This window comes from Gloeophyllum trabeum (genome assembly GCF_000344685.1).
Source record: "Gloeophyllum trabeum ATCC 11539 unplaced genomic scaffold GLOTRscaffold_00017, whole genome shotgun sequence".
Taxonomy (NCBI): domain Eukaryota; kingdom Fungi; phylum Basidiomycota; class Agaricomycetes; order Gloeophyllales; family Gloeophyllaceae; genus Gloeophyllum; species Gloeophyllum trabeum.
In genome coordinates this window covers 715,885-731,851 of record NW_006920426.1, presented here as the reverse complement: position 1 = coordinate 731,851, position 15,967 = coordinate 715,885, and the positions used below count along the sequence as shown (strand labels likewise).

General features: G+C 53.5%; 6 protein-coding genes across 6 annotated transcripts; 2 read left to right on the top strand and 4 right to left on the bottom strand.

Moving 5' to 3' along the window:
• Positions 1-142: 142 nt before the first annotated feature.
• GLOTRDRAFT_141260 (uncharacterized protein) lies at positions 143-1,119 on the bottom strand (the record flags this gene model as incomplete). The annotated part of the gene is made up of 5 exons (XM_007872397.1): positions 143-259; positions 340-461; positions 528-666; positions 717-862; positions 913-1,119. Coding segments are annotated over 5 exons (729 nt in total), but the record flags the coding sequence as incomplete, so codon positions are not given.
• Positions 1,120-2,343: 1,224 nt separating this feature from the next.
• Positions 2,344-3,434, bottom strand: GLOTRDRAFT_96691 (uncharacterized protein; the record flags this gene model as incomplete). Its single annotated transcript, XM_007872396.1, has 6 exons — positions 2,344-2,476; positions 2,571-2,634; positions 2,684-2,810; positions 2,869-3,018; positions 3,285-3,321; positions 3,376-3,434. The coding sequence occupies 6 exons, from the start codon at positions 3,432-3,434 to the stop codon at positions 2,344-2,346; spliced, it is 570 nt and encodes a 189-aa protein (XP_007870587.1).
• A 1,767-nt stretch (positions 3,435-5,201) lies between these two features.
• Positions 5,202-6,876, top strand: GLOTRDRAFT_96690 (uncharacterized protein; the record flags this gene model as incomplete). Its single annotated transcript, XM_007872395.1, has 3 exons — positions 5,202-5,241; positions 5,296-5,421; positions 5,498-6,876. 3 exons carry the CDS (start codon positions 5,202-5,204, stop codon positions 6,874-6,876), a joined length of 1,545 nt encoding a protein of 514 aa, XP_007870586.1.
• A 219-nt stretch (positions 6,877-7,095) lies between these two features.
• Positions 7,096-9,073, bottom strand: GLOTRDRAFT_141259 (uncharacterized protein; the record flags this gene model as incomplete). The annotated part of the gene is made up of 6 exons (XM_007872394.1): positions 7,096-7,396; positions 7,451-8,211; positions 8,261-8,585; positions 8,633-8,823; positions 8,872-8,936; positions 8,995-9,073. The coding sequence occupies 5 exons, from the start codon at positions 9,071-9,073 to the stop codon at positions 7,453-7,455; spliced, it is 1,419 nt and encodes a 472-aa protein (XP_007870585.1). The 3' UTR covers positions 7,096-7,396; positions 7,451-7,452.
• A 1,113-nt stretch (positions 9,074-10,186) lies between these two features.
• On the bottom strand, positions 10,187-12,155 carry GLOTRDRAFT_141258 (uncharacterized protein; the record flags this gene model as incomplete). Its single annotated transcript, XM_007872393.1, has 5 exons — positions 12,051-12,155; positions 11,926-11,977; positions 11,810-11,879; positions 11,633-11,752; positions 10,187-11,583 (listed from the first exon to the last, which is right to left on the bottom strand). The coding sequence occupies exons 3-5, from the start codon at positions 11,847-11,849 to the stop codon at positions 10,187-10,189; spliced, it is 1,557 nt and encodes a 518-aa protein (XP_007870584.1). The 5' UTR covers positions 11,850-11,879; positions 11,926-11,977; positions 12,051-12,155.
• A 558-nt stretch (positions 12,156-12,713) lies between these two features.
• Positions 12,714-14,173, top strand: GLOTRDRAFT_108386 (alpha-ketoglutarate-dependent taurine dioxygenase; the record flags this gene model as incomplete). Its single annotated transcript, XM_007872392.1, has 6 exons — positions 12,714-12,874; positions 12,929-13,296; positions 13,360-13,692; positions 13,752-13,843; positions 13,901-14,074; positions 14,132-14,173. 6 exons carry the CDS (start codon positions 12,714-12,716, stop codon positions 14,171-14,173), a joined length of 1,170 nt encoding a protein of 389 aa, XP_007870583.1.
• Positions 14,174-15,967: the final 1,794 nt, after the last annotated feature.

Below are 15,967 nucleotides of genomic sequence, written 5' to 3'. Positions count from 1 at the left end.
GCACTCTGCCACCAGGGCAGTAGTGCAGTCGGGGCGAGGGTGGCCACCCGTGAATCTCTCGGTATATTGGAGAGTCTTCCGAGAGGGCCAGGGCTGGACCAACCTACCACCTTTGGGAGGCGTCGGGCAGGCAGACCAACCCCACTGGTCTAAACCAAAAAAAACCTTGTAGCTCGCTCTAAGAGTCACACCAAAGCATACCAAGCCGTCCTTGTCAACACCAGCCTGGGTGTCAAAGGAGATGAAACCCGGTAGACGACTGAAAGACAACAATCACACCGGGATAGGGATTCTTGAGGTCAGTGATATATTCGACGGCAATGCCAGGGTAACACTCACAGCAAGTTTTGCGAGGACGGGGCCTTCTGCGTATCTTGCGTAAGTGAATCGCTGTCGCTCACACTTGCCGCAACTCGGTGTTGTTTGTCCCAGCTAGCGCATATTTTCACGACGCCCATGAGCTAAGAAGTGAGATACGATGAATCCTCGTTATTGTCGTTGCGTTTCACTGGTAGCAATATGGGTACCTGGCACAGTTGCATCGCGTGACCTAGGTCTCTTCGGCACTCCAGTATTTTTTCTTTATCTGACTGATGCTTCCATAGCCTGCTCATGCGACCGCTCTCGGACAGTTTTTTCATCCGGCTATACACACACTCCAGAACACTGGATCAATGGTCAGGACAGGTGTTGCAGGAAAACACGTCTCAGCTCACTGATGCAAACGCTCAACATCATCCTTGAGCATCTCGTTAGAAACATTATCGTCCATCTCGTCCCTCATCGCCGCCTTCAGTAGAACTTTGATCTGTTCGGTGTCCCCGGCTAATTTAGCGGCGTCATCTTTATTGGTCTTTATATCCTGATAAACATTTGAAATATGAACAGGAGCTCGTATCAATATGAACTGACCTGACATATGGTGATGACCGCGTCGGCGATGGAACAGACGGATTTCAAGCAAGGTAGCCCTATGACTGCGCCGTCGGCCAGGGCACCGACGATGCCGAGAAGGACCTTGGCTTCTTCCAAAGGTAGTCGTGGATTATCTCGATCTTTGCGCCGTCGACGATGCTTGAGTGTCTCCGGCAGGCTACGCCAGCTGGTCCACCGCGGCATGCCGCGCTAAAAATCGAATTGGGTAGAGAGGTGCCAGGCAGCGCTGCCGTCAGGATCTCAGAAACGTATGAGTCCTGTTGAACTTTATGTGCTTTACATTCCCTCGACACTGCAAATGCTGTACATGTGAAGCTGTGCCGGATCAACGGCAAGCCTGAGGATGCACTCTTCACTCACCTTTCTGATGTTCAGTTACAGTGTGTTCTTCCCTCACTGCCTCCCTTTCTTCACATAGCACTACGAATCCCGATAAGTCGATGGCGATGCGATTCCACCAGTGTTAGGAATTCGAACGTCAACTGACCGGGCATAGCGAGGGCTGGCATCGGTTCCTAGACTTGATATGGCCCTGCTTGCGCCCTGACTAGTCGAACAAGCTGAGCATCAGCACTTCTGTATCTGTCCTGACAGCTCCTGAGGAATTTTCGTCAGACCCTCTCAGGAGCTCTCAGATGTCTCAGAACCGACCATGAGAATCCGCATCGTTTAGGATGCTCGCGTGGTGATTGGCTATCGCTTTGCATGACTACTATTGGGTCTGTAGTCTCACTACACGGTCGTTGTAGTGCCAACTAAAGTTGCTGATGTAGTGCCACTACTGATAGTTTGTAGTCGTCCTGATGTTGTTGCCGTCAGGACCAAGGGGCCACGGACAGAAAACGCCCGACGGCGACCCCCCAAAGTGAAAAGGATTCTTATAGATTGCAGATTACTATACACTAATACAAAATTCAAAGCTGCAGGCAATACTCACAGTATTCACCGAGTGCTCGAGGAAGGTCATTACAGACTCTTTGCGTCGTTCGTCCGAATCAGGCAAGTCTACACCCCGCATCCTCGCATTCCGCTTTCCACACTTGGTGGGTGGGTTGCATCCCGCTCCAAAAAGTATCCAGATACATGCTTGAATTCTGGTTCAATAAATGTAATTTTTTTAACTTAAATATGGTGTTAGAAAGTGTTAAACAGAAAGTGAAAGCAAACCGTGGAAGAAAGTGAAAATCAGGACCCCGTAAACTTAGAGGACAACGACAATAGGGTTGACGTCGCCGGTAACAGCCACTTTGTAAGCGGAGTTGACTCGGACGCATTCTAGCTCCCGCTGACAGCTTCACGAAATCATTCATTTCAACACATGCAGGGTCCCAACTTGGTATACCTCACAATCTCTATGGAAGCCCGGGTGGTCGACGTAGAGATTGGGTACTACCTCATGATCAGGAGTCAGGGCTCAGCAAGCACCTGTATTTCTGTCGAATCTGGCCGAACAAATTCAAGACCACTGATAGCAACATTCATCTCTATCAAGTCTGGGTTGGACATCTCTTCAGAGACACGATGTAAATTGAAATAAATCCTGGAAGTGGCGACCTGACAGGTCATATATGCGAGACTATCCAGGCTCGCTCGAACCCGATCAGAGTCCTGCGGTACGAGTGGCAACAACTTACGTTGTTGGCGCGATTAGTTCCTCTCTGTACCAGCCAGAAATGATGGCAATGCTACCCATTGTAACTATGAGATACAAAGTTAGCCCGGTCATACCAGTAGAACACATGCATACCAATCATCAGGCAGAACCATATCACGCCGTCCCGCCATATTATATGGGCGAGCGGCATGTTCAATAGTTCCATGCGACAGGTCCATGCATGGAATAAGGTGAACGCCAGGTAGATGGTATCCAGTACCTACCAACGGAGTCGACGAATATAAGCAGAAACGGCGGTTGTGACACGAAGTACTTACCATGGGAGTCACAAATGTGATCCAGTCTGTTGGCACCGGCAGATCATAACAGCTCCGGAAATCCGCAAGATATATGACCTCTGAACTTGTTTGGTTGCCTTTCCGAGCTGAGATTACAGTTGTCGCGACAGTGATAGCGCAAGCGGTGATCTGAAGAAGTATGGTCAGGCATGTCAAGGGTGTATGCGATGGTATGGTACATACACCTGCACCGAATCATAGGCGCCTGAGTGCTCGGGAATTATGATATAAGGAGCCTACCCTAGCTAGAGAAGCATTCAGTGCAATTCCACAGGGGTACGGAACCATGCGAACTTGCTAAAACGCCTGCCAGTGAGGCACCCCGCACCGTTAATCATGATGGCTGCGAGGAAGAGGCGAGGCAACCTACTGTAGGATAGTATAAAAAAGCACACCAACCATACTCGCTCCACTTCGTAGAATATCCTGCAGCTAGTCAAACCCCCGTTCATCGATGCGGGTCAAAATACGGATGATAGGACATACTACTTTAATGAAACAATTGGGAAAATGTCGACTTTGCCTGTGAATAGCTGTTGAGTCATGGATGATGCATCTCATCAAGAGGACTCACTAAATGTGTCAAAGAATATCCCTAAGGGCGCTAGGTACCGATTCTGTAAAGAATAAACTCTCATGCAGCAACGTAATGAGTGCAGATCGGACATTCACGAACCACAATGAAGAATAATTTGACTCGAGACAGACTAGTACACCATACAAACTGAATTTCCTCGTCGAAGGTAAGTGCTTTTTCACAGTTAGTGTGCTATAATGCATTGATTAGGAGGATGAAATACCGTGGTCATATATCAAGCAAGCCAGGCTGCAAAGGGCTGAATTCTGGGCACGGAAGTAAAGCATCATGCCCACCTCCCAAACGATATATATCGGTCAATGAAGACACGTGAGAGGAATTGCGGTGTATCAAACCGCGCCATGTAGTCGCCTGTATTTGGTTCTCCAGGTGACGTAGACTGCGACAAGATCGAATATGATTCTGCACCTGTCTTCGTTACTGAGATGGGCCCGGGTTGTGGCCAGGATATTACTCACATGCGGTGGGTAATAACCGTATGATCAGGGCATGAAGAGTAGTTCTTTCAGCAGCACTGTCGAAGGGCCTTCTTATCAGAGTGCATAATAAAACTCGAGGCTGGTACCGCTCCAAGATCTGAGATCAAAGTACAAACGCAGGCATCAGGGTCAGCAATGGACCGGCTCATACATAGCATCAGGTCAGCCCGTACCTTCCGTTGGAGTCATACTGCGACCCATGGAGGGATGGATCCTTGCAGCGCCGGCCGATCATGAAGAGACACTAGAACGCAATGAAGTGCGTTGTTCGTCAGCCGGCCCAGTCAACCAAGGTGTCTAGCTCCACAAAATGTGGCATTGCATTAACTGCTTGCAGTGCTATGCAAGCAAGCCGCTAAATCGACTGGAACGCTGACTGTCCCTCTCTCAGACCGCTGAATCGTAGATCACAGTGCGGTGACAGTTTCCGTACTAAGTACGGTTCAAGTTGGCGCGCGTATGATCATGACAGCAGAATATACGTCCTAGCTCGTCCGGTACAAAACCACTCCAGCATCTTTGATATCCATAGCATCGGAAGCGGTCAGACCGGGTGCTTGAGTGCAGTAGTGAGAGCTCAGGACACGCTTACTCCCTATATATGGGAATGAATAGGATGTGACGCGTATCGCTTTGCCGGCGGGTGGCGTGGGAACGTCGATGAATAGTCTCATTTCTGGCCTGTGGCAATTAAGGATGGGCGCGGGTGGCGGGTACCACCGCGGTATTAGGCCCGCGGGTCGCTCGGGTGCGGGCTCGGGTCTGAAATCCCTCGAACCGCGCGCTACCGTGAAACCGTCCCAACGGGTCTCGGGTCCCGCGGGTCTGGTGGAGGGTACAATATTTATACGAAATTTATGATTTTTGAAGGGTAAATGCGGGAAGTTGGTTCCCGGTGATACTGGAGTCAGGTACGGCACTGTCAGATCCAGGTGTACAAAGAAACTAGCCCAACAGAACCTTCAATAGGGTGCCTTGAACCTGCAAAGCCCTACCTCGGGCATCGGCCAAGGGCACCCAGCGACCCGCGGTCTCTCGGGCGGGTTTTGTACCCTTACCCGCTGCGGGTGCGGTACAGGCGGGTACGGGTCGGGGTGACCGTGGCAGAGCCGCGGTGTCACCCGCGCCCAACCTTAGTGGCAATCGATCGTCTCCGCTGAGTGCAGAGCTTCCCGGCTAGGACTGGCCTGGACTGATTCACAAGCCTCTCCCCGACCTCTTGTTTATGTGCTGATATGGCGGATAAACCCCTTGATCTCGGACCCCTTGTATCAGGTACCGTTGCCACCGTTCTGCTTTCTGACCACGTCTGACATTGGCGGCTGCCAGGCATTACGACTGTCAATGAGCAGGACAATAATCATTGTCCCCAAGAAGTTGGTCGACAGTCTATTCAACTCGAAGTCCAATCTCTCTCAGACATTGTAGACGAGTGTCAAGCGGATGCCCAGTCAAGTGGCTCGAGTCCTGGCGAGTACTAACGAATGAATGCCTATGGAAACGAGTCTCTGAAACTCGTTCTTGTGCATAGATCGTATGACTATTGACTCTTTGCCAACGGAGTTGCTCTCAGAAATACTGGTGTCCTCTCTCCCGCAGCATCACTTTGTTCACTGGTGCTGGGTTCTTGTATTCACGCGCGTATCGAGACGCTGGAGAGCTGTTGCTGAAGCCACGCCGGGACTATGGTGTTCTCTGGATATTGAACTGGGATGGACTCAATGGCCCCGTATCAAGCTGAAGCAGGCAAACCTTTTCATGAGGATGTGGACGGAGCGTTCTGGCGCGTTGTCACTCAGCCTGTCTCTCAAGATCCCTTCTTACTACCTCAAAGAGGATCTGCCGAAAGAAGAAAGCCGCAGAATGGACTGCGTCAAGATCCTGAAGGCCAATTTTTACCGCTGCAGGAAGCTCCGTCTCATTGCGCCTAGCAAGATCATAGCTACTCTGCCGGACGTGCCCACGCCATATCTGGAAAGCCTCTTGCTGCTCAACGACGACAATCGCCGCTTGATGCTCGACACCCTGCCTTCTTTAGCGAATGCCGCCCGCTTACAATATGTCCACCTGACTCATATTGACCCGCAGTTCAGTCTGAAGACATTCAACTTCGAGCTCCTGCGACATCTCATTCTCACTGATGTCAGGGGTTCCGCACTCGTGAGATGCATGGACATTCTGGGGAAATGCGCCAACTTAGAGAGCCTGAAGATGGAAGTTAGCAAGATCTCGGAAGAAGAGGTGGACCCTTTCTTCGTGCGCCGTCCACGGCCGACGTACGCACAGCTACGCAAGCTCGACGTCACAATCTGGAATTCCTGGTACAACTTTAGCGGCGTCCTGGACTGGCTACTCCTCCCCGCCCTGCGCTCTCTGACGATCGCAGGAAACTCCATACGGCTTGACCCCTTTCTCACAGACGCCATCATCAGGGACGGATCTGCCATCGAGCACCTCGACTTGAGCCACTCCCAGAGCGGCAGAATGCTTTTCCAGGACGAAGACCAGCTGGTGCGGTTTTTCAAGGCCCTGCCGCAGCTCCGCGTGCTCCGTATGGGCGGTGTGAGGGCTGGCTACAAGCCATTCGACGACCACGTCCTCCATGCTCTGACATACGACCCCGAGCGTTTCTCGACAGGAGAGTATCTCCTCCCACAGCTCGAGGAGATATCGGTGTGTTATGTAAGTCCATATTGCACGGGGCGCCGTGTCGCTGCCATGCTGGACTCGCGGCGGACGCTCCCCGCGGATGGGCCGGTAGCGCGCCTGCGGGAGGCGTCCATCATAAAACCTTGGCCGTGGATGCCTAACACGCAGCGCTGGGTGGTGAAGGACGGCGGCGAGGTCGAGTATTTCGCACGACAGTACTCAGGAAATATGGATTTCAATCCCGAGTTTTGCTGGTTGTAGTACGATTGCAAGTGGGCAGACGCCTGGGTCTAACATTCAATGGATGTATATGGTGTACTGATCTGAGCGCCTGCGTTTCGAAACGTCATCCTTCCCATCTGCACGACTACATACAGTGAGAGTAATCGGGCCACGAATAAAGGAATCACAGCCAGCAGTCCAAAGTGCAATTCGATTATCGAAGCATTAGTTACGATATTTACAACAACAACATCGGAAGGGGGTTGAAGCAGAGCGCGCGATAAACTAGAATATAACACGCAGGCTGAGGATATGCTCGATGGAGGAAGCAGCCAATGATAACACGACAGAATGCACGGGAAGAGACATACTATAAGATATACGACAGGTCCGCGAGTGAAGGTCCGTGATGCCGACAGAAAACAGAGGAGTCTATCAAAGAACGAAAGTCCGGTCGTATATGTCGTGATGTTGAGTGAATGTTATTGCAGAGCCCGATAAAATCTTGTCGGAGCAGATAGAGTAACTCAGGAGATGTCGAGGGCCGGAGAACCACGGTCTAGCAAGAACGGCGGTCAGCACCAAGCATGTCACGAAAACTCTCTAAACCCACTTTTACATGGCAACACCCAATCCAGGCGGACTCGATGGATCCCCGCTAAAATTGACCTTCTTCGGCGACCTCTCCAGCCAATTGCGCTTATGCGTCGAGCCCTCTCCCTGCGCCCCGTCTCCAGCGAGCGGGCTCGGCCGATGCGGTGGTGTATTGAGTCCCTCCTGCGTCTCCAACAACCCAGTCTGCGAGCTCGTCGAGAGATCCCTTCCATGGCGGGACGGCGGGTAATACGAGTCGAGGCTGACCTCGCTCGCATCCGTGCCCCCACGTATATGGCTGCCCTGCCCCTGCCCCCGCCCGGGTCCCATCACGTTATCGACGATGCCACCGAGGTCGACCTGGCTCGAGCCGGCGACGAGCGGGTCGACGAGGCGCCCCGAGCCCGAGGGCGGCGGCCACACCGCCTCGTGGAACACGCTCCCCGTCTCCGCGCGCGGGCGCATGAGGCTCGGGCTCCCGCTCGAGTCGAAGCTGCCGCGACCGGGCGGCGCGAACGGGTCATCGCGGTACTGCTGCATCGGCGTCTCCGCGTCGTCGAAGTCCTCGCCCGCGAGCAGCTGCGAGCGCGGCTTCGCGGGCCGGCGCCGGAAGAAGAAGAGCTTCTTGTACTGGTGGCGCTTGTAGAAGAAGAGGAGCGCGCCGAGGAGGGTGAGGAGGAAGACGCCCGCAACGGCGCTGCCGGCGATGATGGCGGTGCGCTGGGAGGCGCTCATGGGCGTGCTTTGGCCGCTCCAGATCGTCGGGATCACGGTGTACGACTGGTGAGGTCAGCGGCAGGAGCTAGGAAAGCGTGGGTTAGGTACTTACTGTGGACACTTGCCCATCCTTCGTGATGACCGTAGACGACGTGAAATAAGAAGTACTGCCGGAAGACGGTGGAGGGGTTGTTGTTGATGATGAAGACGTCGTTGAGGTAGAGGCATCAGTGGTCGAGGTGGTGGATGTTGAGGTGGAAGCGGAGGTAGAGGTGGTACTAGTCGACGTTGTACTGCTACTGCTCGTAGAGGTAGTTGTCGACTGTGAGGTAGTCGATGCCGAAGTTGTAGTGGACGTGGACGTGGTTGTCGACGTAGAGGAAGAAGTCGAGGTGTCTGTGGTAGTCGACGTAGGCGTCGTCTCGGTGGGCGATGATCTACAGATAAGTGAGAGAAAGAGATCGCCGAGTTCACGGAGACATACTGGTTATTCGAATCCGTCAAAGAGTTGTGCGTTGTGCGGGACGAATCGGTTGTTTGGGAAGTCGTGCCAGAGTCATTCGAGGTATCGCTGCTGGTTCCGGCGTCTCCTGGGGACGTGGTAGCCGTGTCGGACCCTGCAGAGGTAGTTGAAGCATCGTTGGGCGCATCCTGCCGTCCAGTGATTTGAGACGTCTAAGACGGATAAGAACGAGCTCATATCAAAGTCGACAACACGCTCACCGGTGCTAGTGTAGTTGCAGTCGGGTCCGTCCCTGCAGACGTCGATGCCTCTGTCTCCGATGTCGCTATTGCGCCACCAACGGTTTATCCTCAGGCACATCTGCGTAAGACACATGGACTCACTAGCTTCCGTCTGCCGAGGCGCAAGCACCCGCACGCGCTTCATAGGTCTTGAACTGCCAGCGTACATGGGATCCAGCATAACCGCCCAGAGCACAGCGGCCGCGACGACGACGAGCAGCGGCACTTGAGCAACGTTGAGAGCGTCGGGCAACCTTGACCGCAACCGGGTGGATTTCGCTAAGTCTAGCGATGTCACAGTGGCGCTACCACATGTCACGCCCCCGGCGGCGATGCTCGAGTCAAGCCCGAGCCTTGCCCGAGCCAACCGAGTCGTCGCTCGAACAGTCAAATAAGTACGCGGTATGTATGTTTTATTTTCACTGAACCTACACTAATGCAAGCACTATTTTCCCACTCTGATAACCTCATGAAGTCCCTGTATTCAAGCTTGAACCACTGTGAATTTTGAGATTCGCTTCGTGTCTATTTTTGCTGACAGATGTATCGAACCTTCATAGGAACTCTACAGAGGCTGTGGGACTCTCTGGGCGCTGATATTTTAGAGCTAAATACGTCAATTCCACCTGCTACAGCCACACACAGTCTCTTTGGACAGGCATATTGAGCGAGGCGCTCATGAGCGTCGTCGACCCGGAAGTGGACGAGCATGAGCGGGTGCAGCCTACTACAACGACGTGCAGACTTCTCGATACCCTGGCAGTATGTTGCCCTCTGGTAATCATACTATTTAGGATGCCGCAGCGAGCACCCCAGGATGCGCGGTCCGCGGGGAAGCTGTCACGTACGCCGCCAAACCTGTGTCGCACATCTGAGAGATTGTCCAGGTTTCAAGCATCTGTAGACAGCGTGCGGTCGTACCTCTCTGATACTCACGAGTATTGGGCGGTATATTTGCCTAGCCATTCCTGTGACCTTCACACGCATGGCTAGCCAAATAAACCGTCCAGAGTAAACTTCCCAGCTTGATCTCCGCCGTACCAACTGGCTACCTTCATACCGTCACCTTGACAATCGGAAGACTCACGGTCGTTTCAGTTAGTATGCCTTTCCCTTCACACAGGGGCGCATCTGAAGCCCACATATTACATGACATCGTCCCGGCGGACAAGTGACAGCTTCACCGCTGACTGCTGCAATCTATTCCAGCGATGGAATATAGCACGGGAACCTACATCACAAAACCCCAGAAAATGTATCTGCCGACTTCTGGACAATAAGGTAGGCCCATGCTCTATACGTGGTCATATCCGTCTGACCAGCAAAAGTCCGGATTCAAGTCCATATTGCCCGAATACTGCCGCAGTTGATACTGGACCTCCCCGCCTTCTTCAATCCTCCACTTCTGATGGTTCGGCATCCAAGGCGCGGGCTGGACGACCACGGCATTCTTGATCCGCGAAAGCCGTCCACTGGCATCTGCGGGGACCTCACGCCGAGAGTCGAGCATCTCCTCGATGAAATGCGCCTGACATCTCCGCGTGATGTAGGATATGTCCATGACTTCGAGTTGCGGAAGCAGGTACTCGCTTAGGTTGCCTTCTGGTTTGTACGTCATGGCCTTGACGATGTCCTCAGTGAACGCCTTGTACCCGCTGCGCGTCCCGCCCAACTTGAGCACGCGCAGCTCGGGCACGCATCGGAGGAACTCCAGCAGGTCGCTCTCCTCGGGGAAGAAACGGAACTTGGAATCATCCTGGTGCACCTCGACCTCCCGCAGCTGACATGCGTCCCTCAGTATCATGTGGCGTGTGCGGGCCCAGCTCACACCATTACCGACGACCCTGAGGCGACGTAAGACGGGGATATAAAGCCAGCTGAGTATCCTGCCGAAGTCCTCCGCGCACCTCCGCGCGGTGACCTGCAGGGTCTCGAGGCTGTCGAAGAGCGGCCTCCGTAAGGCAGCGTTGGGCCACGCATCGAAGTCCTCCTTACTGACCTTCTCGACGTGCAGCTTAAGCGTCTCTAGATTCGTGCACTCCACAATCAGTTCCATGCAACGGAGCACGGCGGGCCCGCGCGTCTCCAGGGAGAGCTCCGTCAGCCGCACGCAGTCGAACGTGTCCAGCGAGAAGGCGGGGCTGACGTGCGCGAGATGGACGGTGCGCAGGGCAGGCGCCGCCGCGAGCGACGGCAGGCTGAGCGTCATCGGATCGCGCGGGGTGTCGTTCAGCAGGCGCAGGTCCGCCAGGTACTCGAGCGGCGCGTCCGCGAGCATCGATATCACCTGGAACGGCGCGGCCAGCCGGAGCGCCTTGCATCGGTACAGGTTCTCGCTCAGCAGCTGAATGCACTCCAAGCTCTGGTCGCGTTCGCGCGTGAATTCACGGTCGAGGTACGAGGAAGGGAGAGACAATGATACGCTGATCGGGTACGGCTCCGAGCGCGCTAGCCACATTCGCATGAAGAAATTGACGTGCCTCATCTTGAGTTGCATGAGGTTGTTCGGGCGTGGGGCGATGTTGATTGAGCACCAGAGATGAGGCGTATCCTGCGCAACTATCCGCCAGTAGCTGCACACCCTAGTGAAAAGCAGCGTCTTGTACCAATCTCTGAATTGGTCGTCCGGGAGAGCTTGCACCATGATCTCGGAGAGCAGCTCCGCAGGCAGCCTGTTCACTGGAGGGACTTCTGTTTGATCGTTGAGTACGGCGGACGAAACCTGCGTAGTGGTACCCACCGGGTTCAGTCGCTTTTGCCTTCCCTTTATCACGGGCTGATTTCGATGGCAGCGGGACTCCGAGTCGACCGAGAGCATCGGCTTCCGATCGGACAGTAAGGAGAGCGACATAATATTTGACTAGAGCTCTATTAGATCCTATAGAAAAGAGCGAAGGATATGTGGCACGATACGAACCTATTTCGTCGTGTAGCTTGAAGATGTCGGTTTCATTCATCACTTTTGCTATTTAACGAGTGTGCTACCACTGAAACAGTTGGAATAGAGTCAGACCTGAACAGATATGAACGGACGCAGAGTTGAGCGACAGATGTGCACAGTCGCAGTTGCATTTATGTGCCAGGCCTTGAAAGGAACGTGTAAACAACACGACCCCTTTGTTCGTCCTGAAAAATGGGTATCTTCGCTCATGACATACCAGTAGATAATATTTGAGCCCCTAACCCGTGATTCATTCCACAGCACCCTCCTCAATAAGCCCAATCACTGGTGAACTGGGATTGGTCGCTGAGTTGGCGGATGTAAAATGTCGACTTCGTGTCGAGAGTGTGGCTGTCGGCCGAACCGAGCCGAACGCCGCGGACCGGACGCACCGAATTGATGCATACCTCAGACTTACGCTCATGATCAACGCCTGAGTTGCCGACACATTGGCTGATTTATAACATACACAGATCAAGTCTTCGTTCCACCAGCGGCCGGTTCGCAAGACCTGTCTGCATTGCGCAAGTCAAGGTACTATCATTCGATGCAGCGTCCCGTCTTATTCCAAGAATAGGGCTAAGCCCGACGCTGCATTGAACGGTATCGGCCTTTTCGTCATACTACCCTTGTTTGTCGTGCTCCATATCACGCTGACAGAACAAATCTCTCTATGCTATTGCATATCGCATTGCTTATCGGCCTCTTACGCAGCATCGAAGTCTGTGCTAAGGGGGCTCGTGCATAACGCAAGATGTCGCAACACGGTCAGGCGACATCTGTTTTCTTCTCGCTATAAATGCCTAGTCTGAATGTGCGATCATACCAAGGAGCTCTCGAAAGCTCCTCAATCTCATCTACTCGACTCTTCTGCATCAGCATGCCTGCAGCCGACGTGACGTCTCCGACACTTGGTCTCACTCTGCCCGAGCGCGCCAGAGACAAGCTAATCCGCGGAGGTATCAACCCGGACGCCTACCCTACCCGTCCGCAGAAGCCTCAGTTCTTGGACGAGGTATACAAGATCCGGGGAGAACCTTGGTACGTCCCTGTAGCCCCGTATCACTTCTCTACGCACTGACGATATGCTGTCAGGGAGCACAACGATGCAGGCAAGCGCGCGGACCCCGAGAAGAAGGCCCTCTTCGGTGCGGCCACCAAAGTGACGCATCTGACTCGTCACATCGGCACGGAGATCGAGGGTGTTCAGCTCTCGAAGCTCACCGACCAGCAGAAGGACGAACTTGCTCTCCTCATTGCTGAGCGCTCCGTCGTCTTCCTCAGGGACCAAGACATTACGCCGCCAGAGCAGCTGGCTCTCGGTGCGTACTACGGGGTGGTAGAGGTGCACCCACAGGTCCCGCAGGTCCCCGGCAACCCAGGCGTCACCGTGATGTGGCCTGACCTGGCCATCGCTGAGGGAAGGAAAGCAAACTTCAGGCAACCCGGTGGCGCATCTGGCTGTAAGTCGCGCTCGCCTGCCATTCATGGTTTCCGGTGCTCATACTTTTGGGGCGTCTCTTAAGGGCACACTGACCTCGTTCACGAACTCCAACCCGCCGGTATTACCCATCTGCACAACGACACAGTGCCCGAATACGGAGGCGACACCCTCTGGGCCAGCGGCTACAGCGCATACGACAAGCTCTCTCCGGAGTTCCGCAAGATCATCGACGGCAAGCTTGGCGTATTCCGGAGTGCCCACCCCTACCTCGACAGGAACAGCCCCGAATCTGGGCCGAAGTACGTCGAGCGGGTCCACCCGATTGTCAGAGTACACCCCGTCACTGGCTGGAAGAGTCTGTTCGTCAACCGCGCCATGACTGTCCGGATTCTAGGCTTCGACAAGGCTGAAAGCGGTGAGTCACTTTTGAGATTAGGTATCCATCCTGCGTCGAACTGGATATCCCATCCGCAGACCTCATCCTGAACTACCTGTATGATGTGTACGAGCGCAACGTCGACATTCAGACCCGTTTCAAGTGGACTCCTGGCACATCCGCCCTATGGGTACGTACGACAAGCTGATGGGCGAAGTGAGACCCTGGGCTAAATTTACCCGTTCAGGATAACCGTATCACCATCCATATTGCGAGCTGGGATTACGAGGGACAGGAGCCCAGGCACGGCACGAGAGTTACCTCTCTCGCTGAGAAGCCCTACTTCGACCCGAACGCCCCGTCACGCAGGGAGGCTCTCGGTCTTGATATTCCCGAAGGTGGTCAAGCCGGTGCGGGATCGGTACGCATTCACTGCATCCAACTGAGGCTCCCTCGACTGATATTGTTTCCGATGCAGTACAATACGCAAGCCTCTTCGGGTGCGCAGATCGGGCGCTGAATGTTAAAATGTTGGGTCAACAGTGGAAAGAACCGCCTCCGAGATACGTTATACCTCGTGTAGCATAGTGTGTGTACACCTTAGGTCATAGTGTCGATCCACGTTTTATATATATGTAGCGATGTCCCTTGATCTCCATCGTATGCCTAACGGCGTGCCTCTGATCTTGCCAAATGCTTGCAATTGATCCTTGACGCCTCTGCAGCGCCACCATCTTGAACCTTGAAGAGTTCAACCTTGTCGATGATCATCACGCCCTAGCGGTGCTTAGGCTATGTACAAGCTGTGATCTCTCACTAATTATTTCAATTTTGAGTAGGAGCATCTCCGTTTAAGAGACCTCATAGTTTGCTGCGGCGAACTCTCCTTCTTGAACATCGGTCCCCTTCAGCTTGAACGCTTCGAACTCGAGTCGCTATGCTGACGTCTCCGGAGGGACTCGAAACAGTTGTGAATCTGCGAGCAATATTCACCAACCGCTGTCTATCTTGTGCAAGGTCTGTCAATTTATGTGTATCCGATCGAGTGCGGAGAAGCTAAAGCCGATCTCACGCCTTTCCAGCCTTGCGCTTCTGCTTTATGACCATACTAAGCCGCAGGAGCGGGTGTGCGGTGCACAGACAGTGACATGCATCTCTTCGTGTCTCTAAGTCCTTACCGTCGACCAAGAGTTGACTTACGGGTGGAAAGCAGAACTATCATGGGTGACGGTCGTCTTTCTCCTGGTAAACTATCTCACCACCTTAGAGACCGCTGATAGTTTATCATATCCTCCACAGAATAGATACCTCACTGCTGTGGCTGTTGTTATGAAAGTGCTGAGTGCGTAGCTAGCTCATGATGCGGGACGTAGCTCATAACAGAAAATGTGAAGGTTTTTATCCGGCGCTTGCATCCCCAGAATAGTACGCGAGTTTCGGGCCCAGTGCACTGATCATAAAGCGTCACCCCAGCTGTAAGACGTTCTTCCGCGCACAGCAATTTTGGATAATTGTAATGTTCACCAGCTCATATGGTACGTACACTGAGCTTCAGGTAATCGTATTCATTACAATGCTCGTTATTCAGTCATACTTGCTCGTACGTTACATCTACTACAAACACCGGTAAGTCGGATACTTACCGACCGTCTCCAGGACGCGTGCAAGCCATGCACAAAGAAAGGAAGTGGATCAGAGTCCTTGTCGGATTCGCACCGGTCAGTGTCGTATCCATAAAAAGTCCCGTCAGACGGACCACTCTCATAGGGAGTGATATACATATATTAGGTATCTGTCGTGGCCGTGGCAATTGGCATAAGCCTTTCACGGTGGCGTCGCGGCCACGACGAGCAAGTCGTCTACTTGCCGTCCTTCAAGACTTGCTTCCCGATGCCGCAGACTACATATTGGATAAGTCTGGTCTGTCTAATGGTGGGCAACTTCTACGCGGGCGCCGCCTTACGTGAGCGTAATATAATGCTGCGGTCTCTCACAGATGCTCGACGTCCTCCTCTTTGGCCTCACCATAAGCTATATGAGGCGGACTGACAGCGAGTTCCGACGCTTGCCACTCGTTCACGTCCTCATCCGAGATCAAACAGTCTGGTTCCTTGTGATGATCGGTATGTGCATTCCCCCCCTCTTCTCCACGATTATCGAACTCTTTGTGCAGTGACTATGGGCGTCACTGCAGTGCTGCTGGGGAGATTTAGAAATCTCTCGGTTGATCCTGACTCGTGCGTTCTCCTATGGGATACTGAGATCGCACTGATCCGGAGTGACAGAGCCGTCTTCGTGATTTGTCAGGTGGCAA